The following is an 18,053-nucleotide window of genomic DNA, read 5'->3' as shown; positions in this document are numbered from 1 at the left end:
GAACTGAACAGTGGTGACCTCTGGAACCCTTATTTACCTTTGGCCTCTGTTTGCATGATTTCTGCATTTTACACTAGCACTTTTTTGTAGCACGTCAATGTGCATTTCTGATGCGTGTAATGCACTTTTCATGTTTTTTTTTTTTTGGTTGACCAATGACAAGCAATATCTGCTGCAACATCATTAGGCATCCTCCTCCTTGCATTTCACTGGTTCTGTGTTGTATTGTGCAGTTTTGCCATCTGAGCAGGTCTGCTATGCCAAATATTTTGGCAGCAGTCAAAGCTACTACCGCACAGTTCATAGAAAGTGTGAAGAAATTTCTATATCCCATTCCGAATAAACCTCATGGGTAATGTCCTCGCAGGCCCCCCCCTTACACTTGCAGTGATCCGTGTAATGGTCATTACTGGGACTGTACAGAAATGTCCTTGCCCTCACCATTTGTATTAGTTCTTCTGTATCAAGTATGGTGTGACCTGCTCAGTTACATCGTCCTATGTGTTTACAGTGGATATTGCTAGGAGAAGACTTAGTTTAAATAAAAATTTGCTAAAAACACATGAACAATGACATCTATGGTGCTAGAAATGCACAAAAAGAAACACCTGCACCTTAAGATTCCTCCCCCCCCAAGTAGCGTGAAAGCGTGTTGCATGTGTGAACAGGCCCCACAGTCAGCGCAATTTCTTTTGTCGTGCATTGTTGCACACCAAGCCACAGAGGCATGAACAAAGACTTATGTCAGTGCTACATACAGCAGCATTACGTGAAATACAAAATGACAGATCCACTTCAGCAGACCTATAACTCTATTGTAGGCAGTAGATATTCTACACAGCATCATAAAAATAGCCAACATATAAAATTTGAATCAGAGTTCTGTCTTTATGGAAAGGAATGGAAGAAGGAAGCCAAAGCTGGCAAGAACGATACCAGCGGCTTGCTTCCACTCAGCCCAGTGTGGAAAGGTATTGATTCCCACTGTAAAGTGGAAAAAAGCTGAACGCTTTTTTCCTACACATAGACCTCGCCTGTACTCAGCATCAAGAGGCAGACAAGGACAATTAAAGCACTTATTTAAAGGACCACTAAATCGAAAATTACAGATCCTTGATGTAAAAGAGCTTCCAATAACACAATATGCGCATAAAAGAAAGGTATCCGCTGCTGTGCAGAAAGCGAAACGCTTGACATTGCTGGTTAAGAATGCACGATCGCTGCACTGGTGCGTCGTGGATGCAATGACGTCTTTACCTCCATGTCCTCCAAAAAAAAAAAAAATTAAAAAAATAAAAACACGTCACCTGCAAAAATGGAATCCCAACCTTCTCTTAAGTGTACCACTCTGCAATCCAGTTGACATAACCAAGTATATCCATGGGGCTTAGAACTAAACTTGGTAAGCTGCAGAGTGGTGGCAAGTTGATGAAGGAGTGCCGGGACCTGAAAAAGAAAGCGGAGGTCCACCCTAAAGTGGACCTTCCGCTCATTGGAATCCTCCCCCCCTCCGGCGCCACAATTGGCACCTTTCAGGGGGGAGGCGGGTGCAGGTACCTGTACAGTACAGGTATCTGCACCCACTTCCGGGATAGCTCTCTGCGGAAAGGGGCGTAGATCTACGCCCCTTTCCGAAAGTCCCCCGCTGCCTGCTGGGAAACACAGATCCCAGAGGCAGCGGGTCCATCCTTATGGCGCAGCGCGACTCGCGCATGCGCAGTAGGGAACCCGGGAAATGAAGCCGAAAGGCTCCACTTCCTGATTCCCATACCCAAGATGGCGGCGGCAGCACCCGAGAGACGATCGAGAGATCGGCTTGGGGTGCCGACATCGCGGGCGCGCTGGGCGGGTAAGTGTCACCATTTTAAAAGTCAGCAGCTGCAGTATTTGTAGCTGCTGGCTTTTAAAAAAAAAAAAAAAAAAAAAAACGCGGACTCCTGCTTGAAGCTAAAATATCTCAGAATTGGGGGAAAAATAAGTTGCACATTACTGATCTAGATCATTGTTTTTAGTAAATGTCTGCACCATTATTTCTCAGCATAGGGCTGCAACCATCAGAAAATAAAATATTGAGCTTTTAGTTACATTCCAAGACAATCATTACATTGGTACGAGTTTGGTAAGGGGTTAGGGGGCTCACATTCCGGGTTAGGAGTGAGATAGGTTAGTTTGATGGTTAAAGTCCCCACCTGTCGGCACATATAAACAAAAGGAATTGCTGGTGACATCAGTGATCTTTTATAGACATGCCCATGTTTGGTCAACATTTGACTAAATATGGGCATATGCCCATATAAAAAAAGGCATGGACGTCTCCGGCATCCCACAATGATTACTGCTAGCGACTATAGCCGCTTATGTAAAAAAAAAAAATAAAAAAAAAAAAATAAAAAGAAAATCTGACAGGCTGGTGCACCCTAAAAAGATCAAAGGATCAACTTGGGTACAATCAGCCTGCCCATTCAAGAATCGAATCTCAGCAGGGACTGACCAAGATCCATGTCTGGCCTGCTTTAGATTTGGGCCTGTTAAGTGCACTATACAGATCAGTGCAAGCGCAACACAAGGACACATAGAAATAATTGTTTTCCATTTGTCTTATTCACATCCCAATGATGTGTTGAGGTGCAACGTGGTTTCTGCAATAAAAAAAAATACAGCAGGTCTACATTTTTTACGCAGCACTACACAATGCTGTGCGATGAGCAGACGCCACTACCCAACATAAAAAAAAAAAAATAAAAAAAAAGGATAAATGTACAACTGTCAGTTGGTTAAATAATCCATCTTCTGCCAAAAAAAAAAAAAAAATGTATTCCAGTTTTGGATGGACTGACCCTTTAAGCGCCTTAGACTTTATGCAGAGCCCAACAGCTTATCAGACCTAACTAATGATTTCTCTACCGCTAGCCAGCATTGCAGTGACCCTCAGTGAAGTCTCTAGCTGCTTACTCATGGGTGAACAGTGAAATCAGTCATCTGATTGAATTCCATTCCTGGCCCAGGGATGCCATCTCCCCTTTCAAACTAGCAGGAGGGATCGCTATTGACATAAATAGCAGGGAACATGACGCCTTAGCATGTAGAGTTCCCCGTGTCCCACCCGTGTCACCATAATAGTTGCAGGTTATGGCGTGGCTTTCACGTGATGAGCTACTCCTCCAAAAAAAAAATGGGTCAAGAATGATTTGCCTGCTAATTAAAAAAAAGGGACAGGGAGAGAACTCTCCACTATGCCTTACACAGAATAAAGAACGCACACTATCCAGAGACTATGTGTAATTAAATGGTGCTTAAATTGACCCCTTCTAATTAGCACAGCCAATTTGCACAACGCCTAATCCTTTCAGATTATTAATACTGCTAAACAGCCTCAGTGACGGCAAGAAACCAGTTCCTTTAATAGAAACCTCGCAGCCAGCCGGAAAGGTTTGGCGTGTCTACAGAGCTGCGTCTGAACTGGCAGAGAATTCTTTAAGGGGCATTTAACATGCCGCCCCCCCCCCCCCATATTTACTTTCTGTATTGCATGACTCAATTAAATGTCAACTCCAAATAAAAAACTTTTCTAGATGACTGCAAAGCATATGGTACTTGCAATTCCTGTGCCACTGCCCCACCTCCCATACGCTTGTTAGACAAAATAAAACTGATTGCATGTGGTCAGCTTAACAAACAAGTCACCAGAAAACCATGTTGGCTGCCGGTGGCCAATTTTTTTTTTTTCTGGAAAGATCTAGTTGCCAGGCTGATTTCCCTTTTGCTTCAGTACTGCATAAATCCCTGAACATGGATGCAAAACAGGAAAGTTTGAAAAGTCAGAACTCCGATTTGCAAACTTGTTCTGGGTTTCTTACTCAAGAGTACTGAAGGAAATCTGCATGACAGCCAGGGAGCTGGCATTATAAGGACAATGGTGGGCTTCCCTCATGACAAATTTTCTTTAAAGTGGAATTCTGGTCAAATTCTAACTAAAACAGGCCATAGATTTTACAAATGTTCTTTCCTTCCACCACGGGTCAAAGCAAAGAAAAATAGCTTGATTTCCCCCCATCGCCAAAGTCAGTGTTGAGGGGAATGTGTTCTACGGTTTTACTGGGGGGTGGGGGAGCCTTCCCTGCTGGCAGAACAAAGATCATGGCTAGCAGCTATAGCCAGCCACCAGTGAAGGGGGGGGGGGAGAGAGAGAATCAATGGATCGACTTCAGTACAACCAGCCTGCCCAAAGATGGGTCACATTTCAGCCGTTCCCTGCTGTACTGGCCCAGATTCAATCCATCTATGGTCAGCTTAAGGCTAGGCTATTCTATCTAACCTGTAAAAGAAAAGGGGTCTTTATTTACCGATTCTGAAGTCCCTCTGGTCACACGATTGGGTCCCAGCAACAGCTTCAGTGTAGAGGAGAGGCAGCGAAATTGGTTGCAGAGCCCGGCTGACGACATCACCCATAGACTTCCTATGGGGCAGCCATTGTCGGCCGTCTCTCCTCTAAACCAAAGACCGCTCTAGAATTCAGTCATGTGACTGAACCGGAGCGATTTCAGAATAGAGAAGTATACTTTTTTTACAGGGTAGATTAAATGGTCTTAGAATAGGGTTGGGAGTAAATTTAGTGTTCGAATTTCCCTTGAATGACACTTTCTCCCTTCCATCTGTCAAGGTAAAGAGTTCTCACTTCAAGCCTGATCTCAAATTTCAGTTGGCATGTGACAGAAATGTACTGGTCATGTAATAAAAAAAATAAAGTAAATGTAGCAAGGTCTCCAGTCTCCCAAGGTCTAATGAGACCTCCATGGCCAGAGATAGCTGACATCCTTCAGTATGTGGTAGGTTGGGAGGCATAGTGGGTGCAAGGTGAAAGTTATTTGGTGCCAATCACTTCTTGAATGCAAGAGAGATTTATTTCTCCTACAAACTTTTATGGGGGAAAGAGGGTTAGGGCCAGGACAGCCCTGAGTTGTTGCAAGTCCAATTAGCAGACTCCAAGAAGAGAACAGCTGTGAAGGGAAAAGCCTCCAGCAAGAAGCCACGTCTGCACGTGCAGGAATGCAGTCTCTTATGCCGCGTACACGCGATCGGAATTCTGGACAGAAAAAGACACGAGAGCTTTTCATCGGAAAATGCGACAATGTGTATGCTCCATCGGAATTTAGCTGTCCAAATTCCCGTCAGCCAAAAATGGATAGCATGTTCTCAATTTTCCCGACGGAAAAACTTTCCATCGGTAATTCCGATCGTGTGTATGTAATGCTGACACGCCAAAAATCACACATGCTCAGATTCAACTACGAGACAGAAACTATTGGCGATTGAACTTCCTTTTTCTAGTTGCGTCGTACGTGTTGTATGTCACCACGTTATAAACTATCGGAATTTGGTGGGACCGTGTGTAGACAAGACAGCTTGAGCCGAATTCCGTTGGGAAAACCATCAGAGCTTTTTCCGACGAGAATTCCGATCGTGTGTACGTGGCATTATGGCAGAAATATTTAACAGTTCCTAATACCAAAACATAACAGTTCCTTCACCTTGTAGTTCTTCAGCCAACTGAGCTCCGGTCTCTGACTAGACACTGATTCACTGCCACCGAATCCCTCGTGCTCCTCCAATCTTCACTGTAGTATCTTCCTCAAGTGTCACCCCCACTTCTCTGCTGGGTCCTTAGCTTGGCACTCCCGATACTTCTCAAGCTTCACCCCTGCTGGCCTGCTCAGTCCCTGAGTTGACACACAAGGCTGCGTCCCCAACTTGATCACCGTCTGAAGTCTCTTGATTCTCCACCGTGCCCAGTCGGTGAGAATACTGCTCTGGTACTCGCTTCAGTTACTCACTGTGGTTCCTGGTAATAAGGTAGATGGTCCGTTTGTGGCGACAGCTTCTCCTCTACCTCTAACCACTGACAGGTTCTCCGGCCGACAGAACCATCACTTCTGGTTGGACCACAAGCTGCAACCCCAATCCTACGCTGCTCTCTTGCTTCTGGATAGGCCCTCAGACAGCCTAGCAGCCAAATGCCCCCAGGATAGGCCCAGTCTCAGGCTCAGCAGCCCAGGGCAACATGACACATGTCCCCCCCAGACAGCCATCCAGGTGGCACAGAGCACAGAACACAGATCACCTGACTCTACCCAAATATATAGGTTCTCCCAGCAGGCCAAGGGATTCAAGACAAACCCTGCCCATTGGCTGAGATACCCCATACCCATAACCCGACCTTGAGTTGCCCTTCTCATATCTAGTACGCCCAAGTACCCGGCCACCTAGTCGTATAAGAGAAAATGCAATAAGGCCAAACTTGGTGAGAAATCAATAGATCTCCAACAATCAACCAGGTGGACTACTCCTGGCAAATATTTGTGAGGAGAATCCCTGCCTAAACTCCAGGGTGCTACATCAACAAGAAAGGTCATGTGATTTAGATCAGCCTTTCCCTACCAGGGTTCCTTGAGCAGTAAGCAACGGTGAATTGACCTTTAACTTGCACTGACCACCAACACAAGTAGGCACCTTCTACACAGACCAATAGAATTATGTTAGGTCTTTGTTGTAACGCAGGTCAATGACCAGATCTGAACCAAGTAGCTCTCAGCCACCTTGGGTCTTTATGCCACATGTTGGCATGGTGTCCACTGTACCACTTGCAGTGGCAAGACAGTGTAGGACTGGCCAGAAGAGGGTTTACCTTGATGCAGTTGGTCAGCTTAAACATGTATTGCAATATATGTGAACCAAATGTCCCTGTATTTCATTGCACACTGCTACACCCCTTCCCAGCAAACTATGTAGAGGGTCCATCCAGAATTTTTAGTAATGTTATGGGACGCCATGATTTCTACTTCAGCAGGGGTTCCCAGAGATCAGTAAAAAATTTCAAGAGCTGGTCCAGAGTAAAAGGTTGAGAAAAGCCGCTTCAGATGAATAGAATAATGTGAGGATTTCGAGGCAAACAAGTTTACTAATACCACGCAAAGCAAAACATCTGAAAATGCTCATCTCTGCTCAAATGACGCAACATCCATGAGCTCTGTCACCAGTGCCGACATCTTCTTCCTGACTTCTTGTGGGTACTTTGGCAGCCTTGCTTGGCCGGCGCAGGACAACATAACTTCCATGCATGTGCGGAAGAGTTCATTCAAAAAATGTATTTCATGGTGTTGAGGCCCATAAGCCTTTTGATATTGTATATTGACAAGTGATATTAATGAAGTGATGGATTCTACCCAGTCCTGAAATATTGACACTACTAAAATGCTAGCAGTCTTTTTTTTTTAAATCGACTGTTCAAACAAATCCAATATAAAAGAAGTATGACCAGGGGGTGCAACAAAGGTGTGGCTCTGGCTACAAACTGTGTTGCCAAGTGTTACCCTCCCATCCTCCTACCAGGTTGGCATCTACCATACTGTGAAGACAAGACCCAGCATGTCCTCACAGAACAAAATTGCTGTGCTTTGATTTCAAAGATGGATTCTGTGTGATTGCCATGTTTCAATACATGTTTTTATGAATAAATACTAAATACTGTTGCTGTAATTCACAATATATCATTCCATTGGAGGGGTTCAAAAACTATGCATACCTGGCTTTGAAAGCAAAATCAAAATTCAGGGCCAGATTTGTGTCAGTCTCACAGCTTTGCTGCACATACAGATTTTATTAGTATTAACTTTTGCAGGTGGGTTGGCTGGCTGCCCTTCATAGGTGTAAATGTATCTGTTCTGTAAATAGCTTTGTGCTTCCACATCACCTGGCACCGTCTCCAAGCAAACACCTGCAGCCACATTTCATTACATAGACCTTTTATGTTTTCATAAAATTGGCTTGGTTGTTATTGTGCTAGTTTCTCTTCTGCAATACCGAATATTTTGCAGTCGTCAATCCAGGCGGATACCTCCCTGAGATCATCAGGGGGACAATAGATACACATCCTAAAATCAGTCTCCTTTTGTGCCTCTATTCTTCCTCTGGTGGTGACAGCAGTGCACGGGTAGAAGTTTGAGGGCCCATTTAAACTTGAGCGTTGAGAAAAACCACGCCTAAAAACACATGTCAACAGAGTGCAACGCACAGTGCACAAAAACACACCTTTTGCAAAAAGGGTCATGGACATTTGAAAACTGGCTGCCTTAAAGCAACAGCCTAACATGCCATAACGTGTGTTAATGTCCTAAAGCATATTTTGTGTGTGAATAGGCCCTGATTTTTGCCACCCCATCTGCTCACGGGGATAACGTAAGGCCACCAAGTGCCCACCACCCTCCGAAAAGGTTAAAACCTGGTAACAATTGCTTCAAGCCCGAGAGCATCACTTAGAATTATTGGGCCATCTAATGCAACCTTTAGGTGCCAAGAAAGTTTTATTCTACTCTTCTCTTGGAAATACCTTAAAGACAAAAACAGTGAGAACTAAAAGTTCAGCGTTAAGTATATGTAGACTCAAATCACTAAAATCCCATATAAAACTTTAAAATCTCAATGAAATTTCAGAAGTAATTTTCAATATAAAAATCTGCAGCTATTATTTGGTCCAATATCAGGCGATGTGGCCAGTAAAAATGTTTAGGGGCCCTTCCGGTTTCAAGGTGACAACGCTCTGTCCCGGTCTCCCAAATGTGCTCCTGAGCCGTCACCCTGTCATGGGTTTTCAATGGAGACAAGCGTCTTTTAAACACATTACCTGAGGAAACCATGCAGACAGCACAGGAGTGTATCCATGTAGCTAGGATGTGGCCGTATTTGTTAAATACAGTAAGCTAATGCAAAGATCTTACTGATAAGAGACAGCACAGGCATCAATAGTATGCTGCTGTTCTCATATTATTCAATGACAATTTGAAGCAGGTCTATGGCTAAGCTACAATTGTTCTATCTGCAGTGGAGTAAACTGAGGCCAGGGACCTGGCTATGCTGTATCTGTTGTACCTACCAAAAGGGTTTCCAATTCTTTTCATGCATTTTTGTGACTTGCTCAGTCTAGCCAAATGACAGTTAAAATACATATATTACTTATCTTTTTGCCTACAGTCAAAAAAAACATTTAATGCAGTAATGCAGTCAGCCTACATACACAATCATAAATATTCTGGTCTTTTTGCTTTTTAAAACACCAAGTCCGGTGCTTTCTCCATTCAGGGCTGATTTCAACCCGAATTTTGGACTGAATTCAGACCTGAAATGGACCAAGAGATGCACACAGGGCTCCTGTGCAATTCACACCGGAGCCGCTGCAGAGATTGTGACTGACTCTCTAGCCAGTTCACACATCTCTTGCTATGCAAATTGCAGAAACCTGCATCCGATTCACAAAAGGGTGAACCCAGTCTAAGTGGTACAGTGAGGGTTTAAATACCCCGCATTTACAATACAATGAATAGTTAGACCGCGGCTTTCACAAACAGCTTCCATGGCCTACAGTGGTCAAAATTTTCCCCCACCACACAGCTCCAATCAACAGCACTTTTATGGGGAAAAAAGAGCTCGAGTGATCGGAGCTATGTGCAGAGAGTATCAAACTGCTGAAGAGTTGGGTTGATGTGTGGGAGCAGCGGGCCAACTCTCCCAAGTGTTGCCAGCACAAGGTGCTTTGTCCCTTGCTATGCAAAATGACAAAGACCAGCACATGTATTATTGTATATGCAGCCTGACTGCATTCCAGTAAGACACAGTGAGGGTTCACTTGGGTTGCACAGGAAAATGAAAAATAAAGCAGTATATCTATCAGATTATAAAGACTACTTCAGCCTGCACAGAGAAATTTACACCCTGCAAAGTGATGTCGAAATGTTTAGAACCTTGCTGCCCAGAGTTATACTTTAATGCAAGTAGCCAATGTAAAATGCGCACACTAAAATTTAGGGTGGAATATTAAAGAAAAAAAAAAACAATTCTGGAAACTTACCTTTACATTTGTTTGTGGTTTTATCCAAGATAGCTTTTGTGGAAACAATCTTGCCATATCTAAGAAAAGAAAACGAGAAACAAGGAGAGATTAATATTGCTAGATACATACTGACTTTCATAATATACACAATAATAACATACATATAATAATATAATATAGATTATAATTATTGGTAGAGAAATTATGGGCCAAAATAGGCTTGATTACAACCAAGAATTATATCCATAGTCACATTTCTAAAACCTGTCTGTTTTACAATTGAAAAAAAATTGTGATGGTAATTATCTTCAACTTTAAAGTCTGAGGTTTACTTTACAAATGTGGAAATAAAACCGACAAAACTTCTTAGTCCGCTGGTCAGGCGATGTCAAGCCCCAATTGCTAAATTGTCTGAAAACCATTAAATACGGCAGTTACAGAATACAAAGGGGATGAACATCTTGCAAAGGCCAGAGAATGACACTAGAAACAGTTTGTTTAGATTTAAAATGAGGTCCTCTAAGGATTGGTTAACAAGATCTGACCCAATCATCCACCCAGTGGCTTCCAAGTGACTTCAGTAGGAGAATTCGTTGACACACATTGAGACTTGAAGTAGTGAGTCAATTTCCTGCAAGGGGAACAATAACAGTTATACACCCAAGATCCTGGCTGCACCTATTTTTAGAGGCCAATACACTCTCTCAGCATGGCAAAGGCAGGAACATTGATCAGGCATCACATTGCCTTATGGTGGCCACACATGTATTGATATGATTTTTTTTTTTTTGATGCGACCAATTGAACTGAAGCACATACATACAAATCGAGTGTGTAAAACACACTGCCCAACTAACAAAGTCAAATTGACAGTTTGACCTTGGACACATCAATAGGCTGGTCCGAAAATGTATCCATGACTTTGTATGCAGCGCCTGTGCTAAACGGCAAACTGACCACTGGCATTGATCGTTTATGCAAATAGCACCTCAATTGATTTTTCAGTTGACACCGAGGAAGGCGAGTATCAATGTGGGTTGAGTGACTTGATAATGCAATTGATGTGACATGTAATGTAGGGTGGTGGAAACATTTCTACAGTATTCAGGATTGCATCAAACCCCTTTAGGAGTCAACAGGCCCTTTTAGGAGTTTGCGTGCCAATTTTGTGAACACATCGCCTGCTCCCTGACAACACCTTCACTATCCCACATATCACCAATTACTTCAGTAAAGTGTAAACAGACTAGACTGAACCCAACCAAATCAGTAGTGTCTGCATAGAAATCAATTATTGAGGAATCTTTTTTAGGATCACTTTAAATTGATCATTTACTGGTATGGCATCATGTATGGTAGGCATTACAGATACAAAGAGTTGTGTTGAAGTGTTTCAACTTCATAAACCACCCAAAACTGAAGAACAACATCTGCACGTTGTTAGCTTTTAAAATATGTAACTTGGGCTGCCAAGAACGAGGAGGGTGCAAAGCAGAAGCCTTAAAAAAAAACTGTCTATCAGCTAATGAACTGGTTAAAAAATGAGTGAAGTCTTGGTTTCCATTTCCTCTTGCTGCTCCTCCTTACTGAGATATGAGTGTGTGGGGAGGCCCTGCCCTACATTCCACGGCACATCGCCCAACCCACGTCCTCTGGCTCACTCTGGATCCTATCACTGACAGGAACATGGCTTGTACAGCCCTTGTACTTGTCCACACTCATGACAATCCCAAGAAAACCAATAGTGATGAATGTTTGCTTTAAATACAATAACACTGAGGGAAGCCAATATTACTGTTTACAATGCTGTACAATGAAAAGAAACTCCATCAAGCCACGCTAACCGGACACACATAACATTCCATTCGGATTCATAGGCGTCATGAGGGAGAAATGTTTTTCTGATGGACGCCAATGTGACTGTAGATAACGTAAGACTTTATTTTTACCTTATCTGCAATCTGTATGTGGGAATATTGTTCCTACTTCTATAAATACTCCAGTCATAGACTAATGCGAAACCTCAGCGGAAAAGTCTTGAAAAGTGGTACCGCAAAGTTACTTTAGTCATAGCAACTCGCCCAAGGTTTTTTTTTTTTTTTTTTTTAAACAAAATCTTCTATGAGTTAATAAAAAGTCATCTATATTGCTGACCAACTTGGTCATTGCAATTAAGTTTTTACCACTCTTAGAACGTCTAGAAATAAGGTTTAGTGCCAATTTTCTGCACTTCCAAATCCAGCTTTGCTTTAGGCCTTGCTTTGCTGTGCAATGACTGCCCAAGGGAAGGTGAAGACAGCCACAGACTAAAACGCAACAGCTGTTGTAGATTGGCTTGCATTTACTGTATACTGCCTCTCTAATAGAATAAAAGGAGCCCATGGATAATTATAATTGTAAAGGTTACAGTTCTACAGAATTCAGGACCAGTCAGTCCATTTTATGGGTCAAACAGGTACTTTCAGCAACTAGGATACATTGACTGTTCCCTGATTATCCAGACTCATTGGAATTACCCAAACCTAATGTCACTCTTTGTGAGGGTTGTCCCGTTTTACACCCCCCCCCCCCCCCCCCATCACCTGTCGCTTGACATCAATAGGTTTAAAACAAGTAGAATGGACAGAATCATAAATCGTTGTGTTTATGTAGCATGACATGGGGTAGACTTTGCCAATATAAATCCTCCTCCCCCAGGCTTAAAGTGATTGTTACCCAAAAAAATAACACTGTCCCGTTACAAAGGCATGACATATAGCACAGTGCTTTTGCCACATCAATTGTCCCTTTCTATGTTGTACAATACCTGACTGATCCGGCCTGTTCCAGTCTTCCCCTCTAAACGGACCAGGTTTCTCGTGGCTGCTTATTTGATAATGTAGTCAGTTTATGTGCTGCCATCCAGCCATCTCCTCAGCATCTCTAAATCTCCCCCCTCCCCATCAGTTCTGTAGCACGTGTAAGAAAAAAAAAATCTCCTCCCCGCCCCTTTTCCTGTCAGTGCAATTCTATTCACTGTAACTATTCAAGTGCTTGTAAAGTAAAGAAACATGTATGCATTACTTTGATCATCTCTGTTGTAGGTCCCTGATCAGTAGGGTGTGCGTTTTCCTACAATAATAATGCTAAATACCTTCTTTGTAGAGCTCTGCTGTGCAGTCATGTGACCTCTCTCTGCCAGTTTGCAAGCAGAGGGAAATTTGAGCCCCTCCCACTGTACTCACTCAGAAAGGGAAGCAGATGGAAGACCTGTGTCTGCACAACAGGGCTCTGCAAAGAAGGCATTTAGCATAATTTTAGGAAAAAATAAACACCACGCACACACGCTACTGAAAAGGGACCTAAAACCAAGAGAATCAAAGTAATACATGTGACTTTAAAGCAAACCTGAGCTTTGCTCATTCAGCAACAGATTTGCTTTAATCGCTCCATATACTTACCTTTCCTGCACTCCACCAGCTGAAGAAAACAACCGGTACTTTGAGTATGAAGGCGCATACGACAGCACTGAACCAGTGTTGTCACCTGAGGAGTCTACATTCCTATGTAAGCTAGGACTTCAGTATGTGTAGCTGACCCATGGCTTTCCTTTAGCTTATGAAAGTTAATATGCTGCTGGTGAGAGGATTAAAAGCACACTTTGTGCTTTTCTCATTCCGGGGACAAAACAATAAGTTTACTCCAAAGAAGAATTGCACAGAGGCCGATAACCGCTTTCTTTGATTTGGCATCGGCAGTGATACTAAGAACTGCACTTTGTTAGTCTACTTGAGTCACACAGACTACCTTAGTCAGGATAATCAGTCAAAGTGGCAGCTGCTGAAGAAGAGGGAATGCTAGAGACTATCTTATCGTTTTTAAAGGTTACCATTCACAACTGACATTTCTTCTTACCCTCCAATAATATATATTTCTGACTCTCCTACAAGGTCATAATGAAGGTGTTCCTCTCCAATTGTCAGTTTACTCTACATCAGGGGTCTCAAACTTTCTAAGCAAAGGGCTAGTTTACTGTCCTTTAAAGTTTGGGGGCTGGACTATGGCAATTGGGAATAGAAAAGGTCACGGTATCAGTAGGGAAAAAAAAAAAATGCCCGATCTTTTATTGGTGTCCTTTGGAGGAATTGTGCCCCTTCACTGGGGTCAATGGGGGGAGAAGAGACATTATGCCATATTGTTGGTATCAGTGGATGAAATAGTGCCCCAAGGGCTGGATAAAAGCTAGCAAAGGACCAAATCTGGCTCCTGGGCCGCAGTCTGAGACCACTGCTCTACATTCTAGAGATTACTGGGAGGAGTGGGACACCATTATTTGACTTTGAAATTGTCCTACCAAATAACTGACGCTTTTTTGAAACCAAGTGACTTACAAATAAGAAAATAAAAGTTGCCGTGATTTAGTACTGTAAGAAAAGTAAAAGGGTTGTGTTCTATGATACAATTAAATAAGAAAAAGTAGTAATTCGTACTAGCACTTTGCTTAACACGATCAAGAAAAACTGCCAGTTGTCTATAAGAGCTAAAATGAATAGCACTCCAATCAGAAAAAAAAAATGCTAAAAAAAAACATTATTGATTGCATATCTCCCTGCCCTATGTCATTGCTTGCCAGGCAGTGCAGCTGGGTTTCTGGAATGCCAGGCACACCTGCCTTCTGTTTCCGGAACACAAGGATTGATGGCAAAGGTCTCAGGAAACAACCACCTTTTCCTTCCTTCAGGAACAACATGACTGTCATGGGACTGACAGGAGCTTGGAACCAGGAGCCAGAGATGAAAAAAAAAAAAATAATAAAAATAATGAAATTTAATATAGTCTCCCTCATCAAGAAGGAAAGAGGACATTCAATATCAAAAATGGGAGAGTCCTTATTAATTCTTAACCCTAATTTACACAAAAAGTAAACGTGGAATATCACTGATTTCTAAAAACACCTCTACATACCTCAAGCTTCCTAAAGGCATCTTTTTGTGTTAGTAAAAGGTATACTTTCGTCCAATACAAATAGAATGTGAAAATATAATCAGTTTTGCACATTTTTAGCATATGGGGATATTTTGTTGCATAGGATCACACTATTGCATGTTTGTTTAGTAGTATGGGTAGCTGGCAAAATGGTTTCACTTGTTGCCTGAACTAGACTGATGCTTTGCCAGTGCCAGATTAAACTCTGAAGTCCCCTAGGCAGTTGAAACCTCTGTCAGTAGATCAGCCTCTACATTTGACACCGTGTGGAAAAAAGAGTGAAGCTGAGCAAATGCAATGCAGGGAGAGACCGCATTACTGGATCCTAACCCCTATACGCAGGCTCCCGCTGGCCCTTTGGAGGTTTGGAATGCCGGGAGGCAAGGCAGAGTGGGGCTTATGGACATGTGACCATGGGCGTCCGCAGGTAGGGGCAAGGGGGGGTCAAGGGGGTTTCAAGTGCCCCCCCCCTGGAATCAGGGATGAAATCTTAAATTCAACACAGTTCCATCCCTATCGGGGTGCGGGCAGCCCACACCCATGTGCAACCCGCCAGTTGGGTGACACCATCAAGGTTCTGCCAAGCCCCCTATCAGTGTATCGTGACTGTGGGCTCTTTTCCATGCTCAGTCCAGCAGAGAACTCGGCAGCGGTGCTATCAGGTTTACCCCGGTCACCCCCTCCTTTCTCCTGTCAGGGAGAAGAGACGACGGCTCTCACCAGGTTCCTCGCCCAGCTTCCTGCCCGCTCTGTTCCTTCCCTATTGGCCATAACTGTTCCTGCCCGCTCTGTTCCTTCCCTATTGGCCATAACTGAGGGCCAATCAAAAGAGACTAGGAGAGGAGAGAATCATAGGACATGTAGTCCCAAAGATTGGTGGCCCCATTTTCCACAGGGAGGAGGATACAGCTTGATCGAGAGATTGAGAGACTGTAGCCTGGGAAAAAAGCTGAGGGAGAGGGTGCTACAGGAAAAAGAACAAGGATTGTGCTGGGCAGAAGCCAGAGAGAGAGAGAGCCACGCTGCCCAGCGCCAGAGAGAGAACTACACTGCCCCATGCCACCAGTGAGAGCCATGCTGTCCAGCACCACCAGAGAGAGCCATGCTGCCCAGCACCACCAGAGAGAGAAAGACAGTCACTGCCAGGGTACATACATGCTACACTACTGACGAGAGTCGCCCCCGTGGCGCGTAAGTGATCTTCCAGCCGGAGGGATCACTGGTGTTGTTTCCCTGGGTCTGGTAAGAGGGCCTGTTGGCCATTATCCATTACTTATCCTAGGGATTGTACTAAGTCTGCAGTCTCTGACCATGATAATCTGATAATGACATTGTCGAAAAGGGGCGGCGCATGGGTGACCCTAAAATTTTGCCCCCCCTTGAAAAAAGTTCTGTGGACGCCCATGCATGTGACCACTAATCGGTTGTCACATGATCAGAAAACTTAACTTAACTTAACGAAAGAGCTTTCTGTTAATCGTCAGTCACTGTTCAAGGAGCGCGCTCTCGGAGCAGCTCTATTGCATGCAAAAATGCAGCCATCAAGACCCGCCAAGAGCCTGCATATTTGCATGCGCTCAGCAACAGGTTACAATGTATAGGCTCATATTTCAATAGGTTTTACATCACTTTACCTGCAACAGGGACCTGCATGAAGTGATCCAGCAGGACTTCATTTTCTGAATAAAGTTCTACTTCAAGAAAGCTTCATTGTAAAATTTTCTTTCAAGATCAAATATTAAACAGAGTGGGGCCCATAGGCCGGTACCTGCTCTGCCTATTTGCAAAATCTGGTACCGTGCTTTGCCATTCAGGACTCCATCAGTGATCGCCTTCCATCCTGGATGCAGTGCCTAGAGGCCAACTGCTAGACCGGGTCTCCAAAACTATGACCATCCAGCTCTTGAACTACAAGTCCCTTCATGCCTCTACTAGTCATCCCTGTGGCCGTCAGTCTTTAAATGATTCACTGGACTTAGTTTCTCAAAAGCTGGAGGGACCGTGGTTTTGAGAGCCCAGCACTAGACCAAAACAATAATGTGAGAGATAGGAACTCATTAAACCCTATGCAAGCTCTGTTGGCAGGAGAGTGATGTAGATGGAAGTTGTTCTTTCTAAAGAGAACCTATCAGTTTGCCCTACATGGGTCAAGTGAAAAGAGTGCCCATTAAAATAAAAATGCAACTTTCTGCAATGCTCACTATCTGACTGTCCCCCCGCAAAAGGGCCACTCGTTCACTTGATGCTACTCTTCCCGAGAGTCCAGGCAGTCATTGACATGCTATGGCCGGGGCTAGAGTTGAACTGCAGAGAGCAATGCTGATGCCATAATGGTAATGCAATTCTCTAGAGTACTATGGGACGACCTTGAGAACAGGCAAGACCGTTAGGTTAAAAAAGGTATAGATTAGAACACGAGTAGCGCCCGCATATGAAAATGGTGTTCAAACCACACGTGAGGTATCACAGCGATCGGTAGAGCGAGAGCAATAATTCTAGCTCTAGACCTCCTCTGTAACTTAAAACATGCAACGTGTAGAATTTTTTTTAAACGTCGCCTATGGAGATTTTTAAGGCTAAAAGTTTGTCGCCATTCCACGAGCGGGAGCAATTTTGAAGCCTGACATGTTGGGTATCAATTTACTCAGTATAACATTATCTTTCATAATATATATAAAAAAAAATTGGGCTAATTTTACTGTTGTCTTGTCTTATTTTGTTATTCAAAAAAATGAGAAAAAAAAAAAAAAAGTGTGCTTGCAAGACCCCTGCTCAAATACGGTGTGAAAAAAAAAAGTATTGCAATGACCGCCATTTTGTTCTCTAGGGTGTTAGAAAAAAAAAAAAAAAAAAAAAAAGAAGAAGAACTATATGTTTGGGGGTAATTTTCTATAAAAAAAAAAAAACACACACAGCCCGTTTTAAACATGTAAACGCCAAAATCTCAAAACGAGGCTGGTCCTTAAGTGGTTAATAAAAACAAAAAAGGACTAGGCTGGTTTGTGAATATCAAGGCCCCACATATTTTCTCAATCTCCTTTAGAATATGGTTGCCCTGAGCCAGCAGAGTATCTGCCTATGGCAAACAGACTGAAAGTAAAGTAATTTGCGATTTCCCTTTAGGCAAAATTGGTAATGCATGTGTTTACAAACCACACATGTGCAAATAATGACAAGTGCCATCTGACTGTACTTCTAAAGACTATAC

The 18,053-nt window shown here is 43.2% G+C and overlaps 1 protein-coding gene across 10 annotated transcripts in view; it reads right to left on the bottom strand.

The window, feature by feature from the left end:
• Positions 1-18,053, bottom strand: part of RBMS1 (RNA binding motif single stranded interacting protein 1) — a 490,465-nt gene that overhangs the window by 83,750 nt on the left and 388,662 nt on the right. For all 10 annotated transcript variants that reach the window (XM_077447594.1, XM_077447596.1, XM_077447593.1 and 7 more), the window contains exon 3: positions 9,899-9,957. In XM_077447594.1, the coding sequence (XP_077303720.1) occupies positions 9,899-9,957 (59 nt within the window). The remainder of the gene's footprint in view (positions 1-9,898; positions 9,958-18,053) is intronic.

The sequence above is a fragment of the Lithobates pipiens genome, unplaced genomic scaffold, assembly GCF_037356315.1.
Source record: "Lithobates pipiens isolate NorthernLeopardFrog02 unplaced genomic scaffold, aLitPip1_a1.2 Scaffold_22, whole genome shotgun sequence".
NCBI lineage: Eukaryota > Metazoa > Chordata > Amphibia > Anura > Ranidae > Lithobates > Lithobates pipiens.
This window is presented reverse-complemented; position numbering and strand designations above follow the sequence as displayed.